This window comes from Petromyzon marinus, chromosome 30, assembly GCF_048934315.1.
Source record: "Petromyzon marinus isolate PM22_M1 ecotype Great Lakes invasive population chromosome 30, UKy_Petmar_22M1.pri1.0, whole genome shotgun sequence".
Taxonomy (NCBI): domain Eukaryota; kingdom Metazoa; phylum Chordata; class Hyperoartia; order Petromyzontiformes; family Petromyzontidae; genus Petromyzon; species Petromyzon marinus.
This window is the reverse complement of record NC_133696.1, coordinates 13,069,058-13,086,435: the sequence shown is the minus strand read 5'-3', so window position 1 is coordinate 13,086,435 and position 17,378 is coordinate 13,069,058. Positions and strand designations below refer to the sequence as shown.

General features: G+C 42.6%; 1 protein-coding gene across 1 annotated transcript in view; it reads left to right on the top strand.

Moving 5' to 3' along the window:
* The first annotated feature begins 525 nt into the window (after positions 1 to 525).
* Positions 526 to 17,378, top strand: part of LOC116947626 (uncharacterized) — a 39,393-nt gene continuing 22,540 nt past the window's right edge. Inside the window, exons 1-7 of the mRNA XM_032963593.2 lie at positions 526 to 615; positions 2,512 to 2,569; positions 3,188 to 3,270; positions 5,419 to 5,498; positions 10,266 to 10,351; positions 15,439 to 15,519; positions 16,340 to 16,436. Coding sequence (XP_032819484.1) covers positions 2,531 to 2,569; positions 3,188 to 3,270; positions 5,419 to 5,498; positions 10,266 to 10,351; positions 15,439 to 15,519; positions 16,340 to 16,436 — 466 coding nt within the window. The 5' untranslated portion in view covers positions 526 to 615; positions 2,512 to 2,530. The remainder of the gene's footprint in view (positions 616 to 2,511; positions 2,570 to 3,187; positions 3,271 to 5,418; positions 5,499 to 10,265; positions 10,352 to 15,438; positions 15,520 to 16,339; positions 16,437 to 17,378) is intronic.

Here is a 17,378-nt window from a genome sequence, read left to right as displayed (position 1 = left end):
CGCGTGTCTTGCACCACGCGTTGCTATGGACACCGTGTCCTCGATTGGCGGAAACCTCCCACGTGACCCCCCAAAGGAAAATATCCGTTGCTATGGTTCCGTCACGTGCCGCGATTCCTCCCCCACCGTCCCCCCCCCACCGTCCCCCCCCCACCTTACCCCCCCCTGCGCCCCCCGTTCCTCTCCCGTTCCCCCCCTTACCCCCCCCGTCCTTCCCCCACCGTCCCGCCCCTCCCCCTTGTCCCCGTCCCCCTCGTCCCCCCCCCATACGCCCCCCCCCCACCGTCCCCCCCCCATACGCCCCCCACTGTCCCCCCCCATACGCCCCCCCCACCGTCCCCCCCCCATACGCCCCCCCCACCGTCCCCCCCCCACGACTGCTCGTCACGTGACTCGTCACGTGCGCGCGTTGCGCGCTCTCATACCTCCCCCCCCACACACCTCATTAGCCCCGAGCCGCGTTTCCCCAGCCAATCACGGCGCCGTTGCTCTCGCGCGGCTATTGGGTCAACTTCGGTGACGTCAAGTGCGGCGAGCCAATAAGGAGGCGGCGTTGAGGCAGTCGTTGGCGTTTGAAAAGTGGTTGGGGCCGAGTGGCGCGCGTACGGTGTTGCGGTGAGAGGCTGGACTGTACCTCAAGTTACACTTTTTTAACTCTTTATATACACATTAAACTATGCCACATCTCGTATACCCGCGTTAGCCTGTTATACTATAGTACTGTTACAATAGATACATTGTACACTGTATATCAGCTAAAACTCTTGTCTTCCGTGTTACACTGTACACTATATACATTATATTGTGCACACGTTACACTATATACATTATACTGTGTACACGTTACACTATATACATTGTACTGTGTACATGTTACACTATATTGTACTGTGCACACGTTACACTACACACATACTGTACTGTGCACACGTTACACTATATACATTATACTGTGTACACGTTACACTATACACATTGTACTGTGTACATGTTACACTATATACTGTACTGTGTACACGTTACAATACACAGAATATACTGTACTGTGTACATGTTACACTACACACATACTGTACTGTGCACACGTTACACTATACATTGTACTGTTTACACGTTACACTACACACAATATACTGTACTGTGTACACGTTACACTACACACAATATACTGTACTGTGTACACGTTACACTACACACAATAAACTGTACTGTGTACACGTTACACTACACACAATATACTGTACTGTGTATGTTACACTACACACAATATACTGTACTGTGTACATGTTACACTACACACATACTGTACTGTGCACATGTTACACTATACATTGTACTGTGTACACGTTACACTACACACAATATACTGTACTGTGTACACGTTACACTACACACAATATACTGTACTGTGTACATGTTACACTACACACATACTGTACTGTGCACATGTTACACTATACATTGTACTGTGTACACGTTACACTATATACATTGTACTGTGTACACGTTACACTACACACAATATACTGCACTGTGCACACGTTACACTACACATACTGTACTGTGCGCACGTTACACTATACATTGTACTGTACTGTGTACACGTTACACTATATACATGAAATGTACTGTGCACACATTACATTATATACACTATACAGTACTGTGTACAAGTTACACTATATATACGATACAAGGTACACTAGTCTTTCCCGTGTTACACTATACAGTATATACATTATACTTGTGTATTAACCCAGCTCAAATCTGTGCAGCGCAGCCTATGTCCAGCCAGCCCTGTGATAGTGAGAGTTTAAAATGTCACTGTGTACAAGTTTCCAAATACTTATCAGTCTGTGCTAGTGCATTGCGATGAGGGTCACTGGTACCAGCAGTGTCAAGATCGGCCTCTGTGGAGGAGGTTCGTGAAGGAAGCTGCTGGGCATTTGGAGGCAGTCGCCCTCCAGCAACAACGGAGGGCAGAGGAGCGACGCTCACAACAACGAGCAGAGCGCCGGGCGATTAAAACGCAGAGAGTTGGCACTGGGGAGCAGAGTTTGGGTCATCTGCCAGTCGTCTCAGTCGGTGAACCCATGGCACCTGCGTCTGTCCCGCCGTGGTGATGTCCACCGCCCCTTTGTGGTGAACGGCGACTGTTGTTTCAAAAGTCGCGTGAAATCTCTCGCAGAGCCGCTCCCTCACCCGCCCACAGGGTCGCGCTGTGTTCCAAGTATTTTTTGGACGATTTCTTTGTATCAGGACACGACAGGATTGCGCAGCGGGAATACAACAATTGGGCAATAGAACAAAAATATGTTTCAATTAAATAATGAACAATTAATGCACTTTGATGTTGGCTGCCGGCCGAGTGTAGCCCTTGTAAAATAACTTATTAGCACAATTGCCTTAACTTGTGAAATACACTTCTGATTATATCAGCAGTGTGAGTAGGGGCATTGTGTTCATTCAACGTGTACCAACCATTACCCTTCCTCTGGTGTTTCTTTGCAGCGTGCTTTATTGTTTCAAAATGGTTAACGGACGAAAATCCGCAGCTCTTATTAGTTGGGTGAGTCCTCTTATTCGCAAGTTTTATTTTTTCAAGTATGAACTTGATCGACGTTTTTAAATGTTGCACCCACACTTCTCGGATGCCGTGACATTCCAGCCGCATGAAAACCAACTGCTTTAGAACTAATGATGTGAGTCGTTGAGGTTAGGTAATGTTTGCCAGGGCTGTATATTGTCACGCAGTTTGTTCAATGCTGTGCTCGACTGTTTTCAGTACAACCATGGGATAGAGTATAGAATGGGAAATACCCAGGAATCTCAAAGGGTCATGTACACCTTACAGACATGGATAAGGCAGGTGTTATGGTTTAGTTTGGACACTGGAGATTTTGCCAGTTTTTTACCTTAACCAATAATCTGCATTCTTTGTTTATTTCGGTAAAGTCACGTAAGTAGAAAAATAAAATAAAAATAAAAAGAATATATCATGACTTTTAATCGCAGCACAAGCGGTCGTCCTCAGGCGCGATATATTATTTTTTGTTTTATTTTATTTTTCTACCTACGTGACTTTACCAAAAGAACCGAAGAGTATGGATTCCTGCAGTCACGAATGCTTCAAATCAAGATAAATAATCTGCATTTTAACCCACATTTACCATTCTACGTCATGCAGGTGAACTGCATGTGTGCAGAGAAAACGGAGAGCCTCTGGGATCTCAAAGACCTGTCCACCTACCTGCACATCATACAGACCATGTAAGCAATTGCACTGGCCACTGAAACATTTTGTATGTCATTGATTATTATTGAATTACAGTTGTACTCCTCTGTGAAGGACCCATGTTAATGTTTTAAGTAAACTTTATAAGTATTTTTTGTTATAATTTCATGTGTGTAGTCTCTGCTGCACACAAAGAGGGGAGCGGTAGTGTAGCGGTTATCGCGCTGCGCTACGAACCCAGCAACCCAATTTCGATTTCTGTTCAAAGGGCCAACACAAGTGACGAATATCTAAACCAGTCCTGGGCCTCCCCTTGGTTGATGGAGCGTGTGTAAAGGCGGTTAGGCATGGTGCTGGCCACCCACCTCTTCGTGTGCCTAGTCAGTCTTCTTCGGTGCTCGTTAAAACCAATCGCCCCAAAAAGATCGTGAATGTTCTGCAGGGAATTTTTTATCTGCAAGATGCAGCATCTCAAAAACCTCTCAACAAATGACAACAAATTGTATCATGTTGTTTACCGGTACCAATTTCTTGACGTCTTTCAAACCGACACATTGGGCCTAATTGATGTTTTTTTTCTGTAAAAAAAGCATACATTTGTAGTGGGTGTAAAACTTGTGGAGACTTCTCTCTTCTGGAGGCAGTACGTTTATTATAACGTAACAATAACACAAAGGGGTATGGCCCCTTCCACCCGATACTTGGGGAGATATTCCTCCGGCTAGCCTACCTATCACTGGCTATACTCTAGCCTCTTCACTGGTTAAGCTTTTCGCCCGACCCTAGCCAGGGGTCTGTTTCAGCCCTTTGGGCTCTTCATTTCGGGTCTTCAAGGTGGCAGCTCCAGGGTGGCTTTTGAGTCTTCAGGTGAACGACGACTGCCGGACCCGTTCAGGGGATCGTCTTTTATGCTGGATTCTGGCTCACTCCGCCCCTAGCCACTCCTCCCTTCTGGAACCGTCTGGAAGGACCTGCGGAGTGACGCTATACCCCAGCCCCCTTTCTGAGGGTCTGGGGGTTTGCACCTGTGGTCCCGAGCTGCCTTAGGGTTACCTTAGCCCAACGGCCTGATTCATCACCCTTAGATTCCCTTCTGCTCCCTGTTGACTTGAGGCCGTTATTACAAGTTACAAGTAGTGGCAATCGCGTACAGCACTCAACGATGCCGCTACACATTTATTGCTCAACTCTGGTTTATCACACAAACTCAGTGTCATCGTCACACTGGCTTTTTGGCTAACCATCGAACAAAGATGGTCACCGCATCGTGCTCTTTCAGATGTGCTTCTGCGGCTGTTTGGAACGCGCTTCCTTCTGATATTAGGAAGCCACTAGTGCTATTCACTTCTGAATGTAATTAGAAAACGAATTTCTTTAGAACTGCTTTTTTTGTTTAGTTTATTGTCCTTCCATCGCACCTCCAATTAGCATGGTTAGCTACATACGGTGTGAAAGACGTTGGTGACCTCAATTTACCCTTTAATTTGGCTGAAACGCGCATTATACCAGGACGTGAAGAGGTTTCCCAATGGGCCGTGTTATTGTCGCTCTGTATGTGTGCTTGTGTGATTTTTTTTCTTGTCTCCTCGGGAATGAGCGGTGCTGAAGTGGATCGTTGAGTTTGTTACAATCCAGGTCACCTGGATTCGATTCCCAGCTATAGAGAAGTAGTAGTGAGTGAAATCTGATCCATGCCTGTTAGTGATTAGCTGCACACATATTGTGTACATTATAAATCAGACTTATTCTTATTAAAGTCAAATAAATTGCCCCCAATTTTGAGTGTCCAATATAAAAACATGGTTTTCAAAGTTTCATAGTTATGGGCATAGACTCAACTATTTGCAAATTTCTGCTCTGTAGCCCAGAACATCAGTTTGCATCAGTTCATGAATCACTCGTGGCAACTATATTTTTGCACCTTTAGTTCTTCAGTGTTCATCTATATATTATTGATAATACTTTCATTTTATATAGCGTCATTCATGCCAACAACATCCCACAACGCCGCATCCGTGGGTCGTCTACGTGTGTAACCTTCAACAAGGGGTCTTAAACCTAAGAAACCTGTGAAACTGCTCTTGTGTGTTGTCAACATGAGCAGGGTTCACTTAACCAGACTTAGTTTAACACCCTGTAAGGGGGCAACTTAGGATGTTTGTCTTTTGCATTTGTGTGAGCAGAAAGGCCAGTGTGGATGTAAAACCGCTGCTGAAGAGTTCAGAATATGAAAAAGGAAATTACATAAGGGAATTCTTGCATCGTAAGTGGTACAAACACATGTGCATACATAATTCATTCTACGCATATCTTTTTTGCATGTGTAGTGACTGTGAATGTCACTGTGGTGCCGGGCTTACGAAGCCACGGCGGATAATGTGTTGGCATTATGTGTAGCCCACTTACCAGCCCTAGCGGGGTTTGTGTGAGTGCTGGTCAGCGCGGAGGCACCACGTACAGTGTAAGGTGCGGGCTCCTGGTGAGGGAGCAAGAGGGCGTGTCAGCCAGCCAGGGTTACGTTGGGGCATGATACGCTGGTTGACCTGCCGACACGGGACCGGATGATATTGGAGGGGGGCCACCGGGCGGTCACGTGGTATAAAAGAGCTCTCGGGAGCCTTCGGGAAAGAGCTCGAGAGACCTAGAAGGTGAGCGGGGTGAGGGGTGGAGCCAGCCCCAGCCCAAGCCGATATAACAGAGGCCCCGTAAGGGGCTCGGGGTTCTTCGGCTTGCTGGTGAAGAAGATCCACGTCGGGTTAAAGAAGCCTCTAGTCACGTGGTCCGGGACCCAGCTTGTGGTCCGGGCCTGGATAGCGAACCGTGTATAGTTCTGCCGTAGTGTGGCGAGATGGGCATTCAACACCCAAGTGCAGGTTGTGTTATGTTGAGTCGGTAAAATAAATCGTGTTGCTCCCAAGACAACGTCTGCGACTCAGTTGGACTCAATACACATGCAACGGCGGTGTTAGTTACCAAAGCGGAAATGTGTGCACGCTCACAAAAGTCCAGTAACACCCTGATGTACGCCTGCCTGCTTTACGTACTTTTGCTATAATATACTCAACTTATTGATACCCATTTCCATTTTACGTGCTGTGACCGTTCTCCTATAACATGTCTTTTCATAATGCGAATTTGATATAATGCAATGAATGTATTATGGTACACATTTTTTATAACGTGGAATGCGAATTGGAAATAAAGCGATCGAGCGAACAGAACTATGCCGTGCGAGTAAGAATAAGCAGTTGTACGACTGGCTTGCCATTGCATCACACAAAGCGGAATGCTGCTGGGTGCTTCCCACGTGCCTCAGTCTTTGTTCAACCTGCATATGCATCTCACGTGTTTTCGTGGACTCTGCTTGATCCCACATTTATTATAATGCGATTATTCTATAACGCGGTGTTCTTCAGGAACGTACCTACCGTGTTATGGGACAACGGACTGTACTCTAGATTTACGAATTTAATCTTTAAGCCCCACATTTTTTACGCTCCACAGCTAACATTCAGGTGGCAGACGTCCTGAGGTGCCCAAGCGTTAGCATCCCTGACTGGCTATAGTCAATTTCATGTCTACTCTATTCGTACCTTTTTTTCCCACATACCGTATTTATGGTGACTATTATTATACAAGTGTAAACTATTTTTACATATTAAACAACAAAAATTACACGTAGTAAATAAGGTAATATCAATAATATATGCGCTTTCCACACACAGTATAGATGCGCAATGGGTTACTGAGTATCCTCTGTTTCGGTACTGTACCGGGCTACGATCCACCAAAAAAGCTTTGATTTAACTACGTTCGGTTTACATTCTGGTTTTCAGGAACGCATCCTGGGCAGAAACCGGGGTATGTCTGTAAATGGTCTGCAGAAGCACCTCGGTGACTAAAGGCCCAAATCGTGCAACTGAATCATGATAGGAATATATTGAAAATATTAATTTAATTTGGATAGCCTGTAGATGCTTCACGTGTTTTGGCAATTTAACAAATATATTGAATGCAACCAAGTTCTGCACACAGCTTACAGTTTCGCAGAGCTGATATATTTTGTGCATGTTTAAAATTACTCCTTAAGATAACTCGACCATCGGGCCATTCCCGGCATTTTTAAATTGTCAGAGTCGTGTGCACCTTCTGAATGTTGTAGGAAATGTAGCAGTCTCTGTAGAGTAGTGACTTGTATATATGAGCGTGAGGGAGCCGAGAAATGATTTGATTTCATCGTAATAACACAACACGATGTTACCTCAATGTTGAGGAGGAAATTCCTTGAATGGGGTATGAAGACAAATCAGCAATTAAATGAGCAATCTACATCATGGGACCTCCTTTGCCAGTACCAAAATATGGTAATAGGTTTTTCCCATTTTTTTCTGGCAACAAAACAGCTGTTAAAACACCAAACAAACCTTCTTCGGTTCTTTCGGTAAAGTCACGTAGAATGAGAATAAAATTATAAATTGATAAAATAAAATAACACAATAATATTCTCACGACGTTTCGGCCACAACACAAGCGGCCTTAATCAGGTGAAGGGACGAGACTGTCTGGAGGACAGCGCTGGAGTGAAAAAGCCACGCTCAGATCACGACCTTTAAGCTGTGTGAGAAGAAACAAAGCGCCTTGACAAAGGAATTAGCATATAATTTAGCATTGAAATAGCTAAATTAAAGTATACACATCCGCAGAGGCACCCCTTGACAAAGGAATTAGCATATAATTTAGCATTGAAATAGCTGAGTGATTAGCTTGTAACTGGTCACAGAAATAGCTATGTTAAAGTCAGAGCATATACATTCACCGAGGCACCTAGTACAAATCAAACATGATAATTTAGCATTGAAATAGCTGAGTGATTAGCTTGTGACTGGTCACAGAAATGGCTATGTTGAAGTCAAGGCCTACACATCTGAGCTATTCACAGTAACTGGGTATACAATACAATATATAATGAATACTATATAGTGAACCAATAAAAAACTAAAATATAAATTACCTCAATGTTATCAATAAACTCTATATTCTCCAATCAGCTAAGCTGCCAACAGAGGAACTTTAGTTTGTAAACGCCCGGGTACTGTATGTCTGGAACAGCATCTGTGGTAGTAGCTACATTGGAGAAACCAAACGACATATCTCGGACCGCATCCACGAACATAAAGCAGACTTGAAACACGGTAGAACGAACTCCTCTGCCGTGGCAGATCGCTGTTATAATTCAGTGGGCTCACATGACATTGACTTCTCCAAGACGGAGGTTCTTTGCAAACCAACCGGCTACCATGAGAGATTCGTTCATGAGGCCATTCACATATACAACCACAGAGACAATTTCAACCGAGAAGATGGATTCTGGCTTAGTAACCATTGGAAAGATGTTTTAAACCATTTCCGTTCTTAATTAATTGTATTTTACGATGACCTTCTGACCGCAGCTCTTTTGCTGGCATTGACTCTTAATACCTCTCACACCACGGTTAATGGTATGGTTTACAACATGGAGTATAACAGCGCCTCGCAGCTGTCTCTCTCCCCCTCCTCTGTTCCGACCATGGATGAACTCGTCCGTCTGAACGGGACCCGTAGCTATCCATGTTGCTCAAGTTGAGGGTAAGAATCCACCCATTTTTTTCGCCATATAGCATTGTGATATATAACGACTTATTGTTGGTAGCTTAGCTGATTGGAGAATATAGAGTTTATTGATAACATTGAGGTAATTTATATTTTACTTTTTTATTGGTTCACTATATAGTATTCATTATATATTGTATTGTATACCCAGTTACTGTGAATAGCTCAGATGTGTAGGCCTTGACTTCAACATAGCCATTTCTGTGACCAGTCACAAGCTAATCACTCAGTTATTTCAATGCTAAATTTGCCTAGTTATTTCAATGCTAAATTCTCATGTTTGATTTGTACTAGGTGCCTCGGTGAATGTATATGCTCTGACTTTAACATAACTATTTCTGTGACCAGTTACAAGCTAATCACTCAGCTATTTCAATGCTAAATTATATGCTAATTCCTTTGTCAAGGCGCTTTGTTTCTTCTCACACAGCTTAAAGGTCGTGATCTGAGCGTGGCTTTTTCACTCCAGTGCTGTCCTCCAGACAGTCTCGTCCCTTCACCTGATGAAGGCCGCTTGTGTTGTGGCAGAAACGTTGTGAGAATATTATTGTGTTATTTTATTTTATCAATTTATTATTTTATTCTCATTCTACGTGACTTTACCGAAAGAACCAAAGAAGATGAATCCTTGCATTCACGAAAGCTTTAAATCGAAATTTAACCAAACAAACCTTTTACAAGGAATCTATTATCATAAATGAGCAATGCGAAGGTGATTATATCTGTACATTAAATTGGCAAACGCCCTGGTCTCTATAATGTTTGACGAGATCAGAAAGAAATGTATCTGCAGGCATGCTGGCTGCAAGCGAGTGTAAGTGCTGCCAAATGTTATTGGTGCAGCAGGAGCTGGGGAAGATCTGTTCATTTGTGGTGGGCAGCATCATTAGAGCTCCTAAGTACTATTGTGCCTGCTTGGGCAGGCTGTTCCAGTTCCTGCATGAGATTTTCTTTTTTAAACACAGTTTCTGAACACCAGACCCTGAGACCAAAAATGTCAAGTGGAGTTCACACATTGCTTGCATTGAGCAGGGTTATAAGAGCTTGGGAAAAGAGACAGTGGGATAAAATTACAAAGTGGATTGGTGTGAGGGAAGAAGCAGAAAGAGGTGTGTTGTAGCCTGTGGTGAGTGAGTGTGGTGGTGGAACACAGTATGGATGAGACAACAGTCTCATTCCACCCATGTTGAGACTAAGTCTTCAACATGGGTGGAATCAATGATTGAAATTCACAGGAACTTTAACAATGGTAGTCGCGATAGAGGTCGACTGTGACCACTCTTGAGCGAGTGGATAGTGTGTGAATGTATGTTTTGTATAATAGCTCATCGTGGATTTTGGTGCCATTTAAATGTGATTTTTACCTTGTGTGGCCATGCAGAGTTCTTCCAAAAGAATGCTTGTCTCCAGACAGTGGATTGGGATGCACTAACAGTGGGTGAGCACGTGGAATTGGAGCTGGCCAAGGCAAGTCATTCACACACTCATTAGGAATTCTACTGAAGAGGTGTGCTTACAGAATCACATGGGTAGACAGTGGCAGTACAGCAAGGGGATTCATTTCAATCTAATCCATCTGTACGGGGATTGAGTATTTATCCTCTTCACAGTTGTGGCTTTCCTCCCACATGTATAATCACACGTTATTGGAGTTGGCCAAACATCCCAATACAGTAGTTCCTCGGTTAACATCTTTAATCCGTTCCGCGTAAACTACTGTTAACTGAAATAACTTAATCGAGTATATAAATATTACTGAGTCTGCAACATAGCTGTTTCCACTGGCAAAACAGAAAACATTTAAACAAAACCAGTGGAGGTCTTAACGCTCGTAAATGGGCGTCGTTGATTGGCAGAGGGCATGGCTCAGCCCCGATTACGAGCGCTCAGATTGGCGGAAATTGGTGCTGCGTGCATGACGTAAACATACAGTAAATCAAAATTTTAACGTTGAAACCATGGGGGTACAATGGGAGGCGAAACGTTAACCGAAACTGTTAACCGATGCCACTTTTAACTGAGGGACTACTGTATAGGACTACAGAGCTCCAGCAATTGTTCTGGTTGCCTTCCCACTTGTCTGGCTTCTTGCACCTCCACGTGGAATCTACGCATCATAAATTCTACAGTGTTGGGAAATGCAGTATTCTTACCTTGAGCAGGTATAAGCTGGTTCTTTCGGTAAAGTCACGTAGGTATAAAATAAATAAATAAAAATCAAATCACGATGTTTCGGGTGCAACACAAGTGCCCGTCATCAGGTGGAAACAACCCCAGCAATATACAAATAGCTGAAATGAGCAAAAGGAGACTGCTTGTGACACAAGGCTATATATATAAGTAAGAGGGGGAGAGGAGCCAGGGAGGAGTGATAGAGGGGGTGCGGGTGTGGGGTAGGGGGGGTGGCGGAGTGCAAGCTCCACACAATGAGAAGTGCGACGTCCAACCCGAGCTCAAGCTCGACACAATGCCGGGGCTGGGAATTGCAAGCTCCAACCCGAGCTCGAGCACAACACCTCCAACCCGAGCTCGAGTACGACAAAATGGCGGGTCTGGGAAGTGAGAGGGACTGGAGGGTAGGAGGCTGAAGAAACTTGCGATGCTGATATGAAGGCAAACTATAAAGCAGTTAAGGCTTTACCTGGTTAATAACATCCTTCCAATGATTGCTCAATTTATACCCATATTCTTGGTTGAAGTTATGTCTATGTTTATATATCTGGATGGCTTCATGAGCAAACCTTTGATAGTAGCCTGAAGGTTTGCAGAGCACCTTGGTCTCGGGAAAAAAAATATCATGAGAGCCCACAGAGTTATAACAATGATCAGCCACGGCAGAATAATTTGTCCTACCGTGTTTCAAATCTGACTTGTGCTCGCGAATGCGGTCAAATACATGTCGTTTCGTTTCCCCAATATAACAATCGCCACAAATGCAACTCGGTTTATAGACACCAGGGTACTGTAAGTCAGGAATGACATCCTTTACAGATGGGATCAGAGCACGTATTTTGTGTAATGTACTGAATTGGACCTGGATTTTGTGTTTGTTTAGAATTTTGGAAATCTTTTTGGTAACGCCTGCTATGTATGGTAACGTGATGGTTTTGATCGGAGTCTCAGGGGGTTCATCTTCTTGGTTCTTTCGGTAAAGTCGCGTAGAAGGGAAATAATAAAATAATAAAAATGAAACATAATAAAATAAAATTCTCACGATGTTTCGGCCACAACACAAGTAGCCTTCCTCAGGTGAAGAAACAGAACTGTCGGAAAGACAGCGCTCCAATGAACACTGCTAAGCTTGGCAGCATATTTTAAGCTGGGTGGGAGGAGCAGAGCGCCTTGACAAAGGAGTTTACATATCAACAGAAGAATTTAGCATTGAAGTAGCTGTGTTAATGTGATAGATTAGCAGGATGTTAAAGTCAGAAATTAGCATGTAACTGGGAGATTAGCATGATGTTAGTGTGAGGGATTAGCATGTAACTGGTCACGGAAGTAGCTATGTTAAAGTCAGAGTTTACATATCAACAGAGGGATTTAGTATATTGACGCTAAATAACTGCAACAACCCAACTATCATACAATAAACCGATGTGAAAGAACTAAATATAAACTACATCAATATAATCAATGTACTCAATATATTCTCCAATAAGCTGAGCTATTAACATAAAGTAATTGGGTATACACTACAGTATATAATGAATACCATATAGTAAACTGATAAAAAACTAAAATATAAACTACATCAATATTATCAATTAACTCAATATACTCTCCAATCAGCTGAGCTACTAACAATAAGTCATTATACATTACAATTCTATGTCGAAAAAAGTGGCGGTTTCTTTTTTTCTTTTTTCCTCAACGTTAGCACCACAGAAAGCGACGAGCTTTGTTCAGACGGACGAGTCCATCTATGCTCGGAACGGAGGAGGGGGGAGAGAGAGAGAAACAGCCACAATGCGCTGCTCTGTCCTGTGTTGCATTACAACTATGCTATAAACTAGACTACTATACATTACAATATTATACCTTCCAATCTAAACTACATTGTATAATATCGTATACACAGCCCAATGTAAGCTCTAACATTATGCATTATATTGATATGCCTCCAACTAAACTTTTTTATACATTACACGACTATACACCGTAATATACACTGCCATAGACGAACCCCACCATTGAATTATACAATGCGTTACTATACACTACCCTATACTTTAGACGATAAAAATATTAGACTTGTAATATTACACTATTATTCTACCAACCCTACTGTATACCACACTGCTGTATAGTCACTATACAATTACGAGACTATATATTGCCTTGTGAATTATGTTGAACATTACACTGTTATACTATTTATTATTATACAATATGCTATAAACCATACCATTGACCGTCGTGTGAAAGGTACTAAGAGGCAGTGCCAGCAAATGGACTGCGGTCTGAAAGTCACCATAAAATACAATCAATCAAGAACCGAAATGGTTTATCACGTCTTTACAATGATTACTAAGCCAGAATCCATCTTGCCTCTTAGTACCTTTCACACGACGGTCAATGGTATGGTTTATAGCATATTGTATAATAAATAGTAAAACAGTGTAATGTTTAATATAATTCACAAGACAATATAAAGTCTCGTAATTGTATAGTGACTATACAGCAGTGTGGTATACAGTAGGGTTGGTAGAATAATACAGTGTAATATTACAAGTCTAATATTTTTATCGTCTAAAGTATAGGGTAGTGTATAGTAACGCATTGTTTAATTCAATGGTGGGGTTTGTCTATGGCAGTGTATATTACAGTGTATAGTCGTGTAATGTAGAAAAAGTTTGGTTGGAGGCATATCAATATAATGCATAATGTTAGAGCTTACATTGGGCTGTGTATAAGATATTACACAATGTAGTTTAGATTGGAAGGTATAATATTGTAATGTATAGTAGTCTAGTTTATAGCATAGTTGTAACGCAACACAGGACAGAGCAGCGCATCGTGGCTGTTTCTCTCTCCCCCCTCCTCCGTTCCAAGCATAGATGGACTCGTCCGTCTGAACAAAGCTCGTCGCTTTCCGTGGTGCTAACGTTGACGAAAAAAGAAACCGCCACTTTTTTCGACATAGAATTGTAATGTTTAATGACTTATTGTTAGTAGCTCAGCTGATTGGAGAGTATATTGAGTTTTCTGATAAAATTGATGTTTATATTTTAGTTTTTTTTATCAGTTTACTATATGGTATTAATTATATAGTGTAGTGTATACCCAGTTACTTTATGTTAATAGCTCAGCTTATTGGAGAATATATTGAGTACATTCATTATATTGATGTAGTTTATATTTAATTCTTTCACATTGGTTTATTGTATGATAGTTGGGTTGTTGCAGTTATATAGCGTCAATATACTAAATGCCTCTGTTGATATGTAAACTCTGACTTTAACAGGGCCACTTCCGTGACCAGTTACATGCTAATCCCTCACACTAACATCATGCTAATCTCCCAGTTACATGCTAATTCCTTACTTTAACATCCTGCTAATCTATCACATTAACACAGCTACTTCAATGCTAAATTCTTCTGTTGATATGTAAACTCCTTTGTCAAGGCGCTCTGCTCCTCCCACCCAGCTTAAAATATGCTGCCAAGCTTAGCAGTGTTCATTGGAGCGCTGTCTTTCCGATAGTTATGTTTCTTCACCTGAGGAAGGCTACTTGTGTTGTGGCCCAAACGTCGTGAGAATTTTATTGTTTTATTTTTATTATTTTAATTTTTCCCTTCTACGTGACTTTACCGAAAGAACCAAGAAGATGAATCCTTGCAGTCACGAAAGCTTTAAATAGAAATTCTCAGGGGGTTGTTTCTCCATGGTAGCTGTACATGTTCTAATTCATTGGCCAGATGGTGTTTGTCAGAGATGCAGTGGGCCCTATGGTGTAGTATTTTGATGAGGGAATTCTTCTTTGCCGAATGGTGGTGGGAATCAGGCTTCAGATAGGAGTCTGTGTGGGTGGCCTTCCTGTTGGAGCTTGCACTTCCCAGCCCCGGCATTGTGTCGAGCTTGGGCTCGGGTTGGACGTCGCACTTCTCATTGTGTGGAGCTTGCACTCCGCCACCCCCCCTACCCCGCACCCGCACCCCCTCTATCTCTCCTCCCTGGCTCCTCCCGCCCTTTTGCGTATATATAGCCTCGCGTCACAAGCGGCCTCCTTTTGCCCATTTCAGCAATTTTTTATTGCTGGGGTTTTTTCCACCTTATGACGGGCACTTGTGTTGTGCCCGAAACGTCGTGATTTGATTTGTATTTTTTTATTTTTTACCTACGTGATTTTACCGAAAGAACCAAGAGTATGGCTCCTTGCAGTCACGAAAACTTCAAGTCTAGAATTAAGCTAGTTACCTCATCAACACTGTCTTTGGTCGGATGTTTTGGTTACATTTTTATTGCCCTTTGTTTTACTTTAGCTGCGATTTAATATACGCTGGCCCTCCTGAAAGCATTCTTTTAGCTGAGAAATCTGCTGTCATGTTTCAGCTGACGGTGGCATTCCTGTGCTGCGCTGTGGTGAGCACGGAGATTCAATCGCGCATGAAGTTCCTGGACCCAGACACGCAGGTACAAATTCCATGGGGCACTACCTCAGCCTGCCTTTCGTGGATTCTGTGGCTCACGGCTGATATCGCATCACCCAGTATGCCAGATATTCCACCTAACTGGAAAGGCCCTCTCCTTGCTTAGTCCGGATTCAGGAGAATTTGCTGTTTTGTCTATGCGGGGTGCGACACCACCAAAATAAGTAATATTTTAAAATACGCTTTAATGAAATGTACCCTACTCATAATGGCAGGACTCCACGACTCCAGGAAGTGGTCGCAAAGCTTGCCATAACGTAAGGGACCGTGGTGATTTACAGCCAATGTCATTTGTGCGTGGACAATTAGACCCAAGCTGAAACATAACATATAAAAATGCATGTTTAAAAATACTTTTTTTATAGACTATAGTATTGTCATCAGTATGACATATGTATACCAAGTTTGCAGTCGATACCACATTGGGACGTAGGTTAAAATAGAGTTACAAGATTTGAGGCTACGACAACAACAACAGACAGTGAGTTCATAGAAAGCTTGTAAAAAGAGTCAAAATTATTTTTGTATGATAGAATATGGTATTGTCATCAGTATGACATAAATATACCAAGTTTGCAGTCGATACCACATTGGGAAGTGGATTAAAATTGAGTTACAAGATTTGAGGATACGACAACAACAACAGACAGAGTGAGTTAAATAAAAGCGTGTAAAAAGAGCCCATTCTTTTTACGTGTATCTGCTGGAAATTTTCAAGATGCTCATGTTTGTACATGAATGTAAGTACGTGTGAGCTTTTATGCATGCTGGTGCATGACTGTGTGTGTGCGCCCATCCCCCAGATCCAGCTCCATGAAATTCTAAAGTTTGTGATGGACAATGAGGAGAGTCCTCAACTACAGGTCAACCTTGAGCTGCTGCTCAACGTGGGCTGTGTGGGTAAGCAGGGTAGTCTCGCTCACACAATACCACCGAGTGGCTTACGCATCCAAAGTGAACGCATGTTCACAATTCTGAAGCTCGGTCTATGAAAGGCGGCTGTCGCCATAGGTGACCATGTTAATGGTGGTAATGTTGGTGATTATCATGATGGTTTTAACACGCAGGCTTTTGCCACCAATATTATCCATAAGATATTTTTTTGGTAAAGTCACGTGAATATGAATGTCTCGTTAAACCCACCACCACCCGATGCAGCCAATTAGTAAGGTTTATCATGTCAACAAAACGTGCCAATTAGTTACTACTCATGGGTTTACTCTCCAACACACCGGTGTGCTGAACTAGTAACGAATTGGCATGTTTTGTTTACGTGACAAACCTTACTAATTTACTGTCAGGTGGTGACGTGTTTAACGACACATTTATATTTACACGATCTAACCCAAGAAACCTCTTGTGGATTATCATGCTGATGGTGGAGACTAATTATGGTGATTACGATGTTCCTGGTGATGGCAATGCTGATGTTCACTGGTGAACGGGGGGGGGGGGGGGGGAGCGGGCGGATGCTCATGGTGGTGGTAGGGATAACAGTGATAAAAATGAAAATGGTTGAAGTTGTGGTGATGATGATTGTGATTATAGTGAAGGTGATGGCGCACACGAAAATTAAATATCATGCATTCAACCCTTGCTGTCAGGCTTTGACCAGTTTTTTTTAACACATGCATAAAGGTTTCATGAGTATTAAAGAAGTATCGTCAATTCTTTTAATCAGGTTGATACATTAATTGGCAATATTTGGGCATTTCATAAAGTTCTAGTTATAGACAGTTTTAATAAGGCCTCCCGTTGAGTTTGTATAAAGCAAAAATCTCAACACATTCATCAATAACGCTGCCCTAAAATGAAAAGCATAAACATAGGCGATGCTTTGGG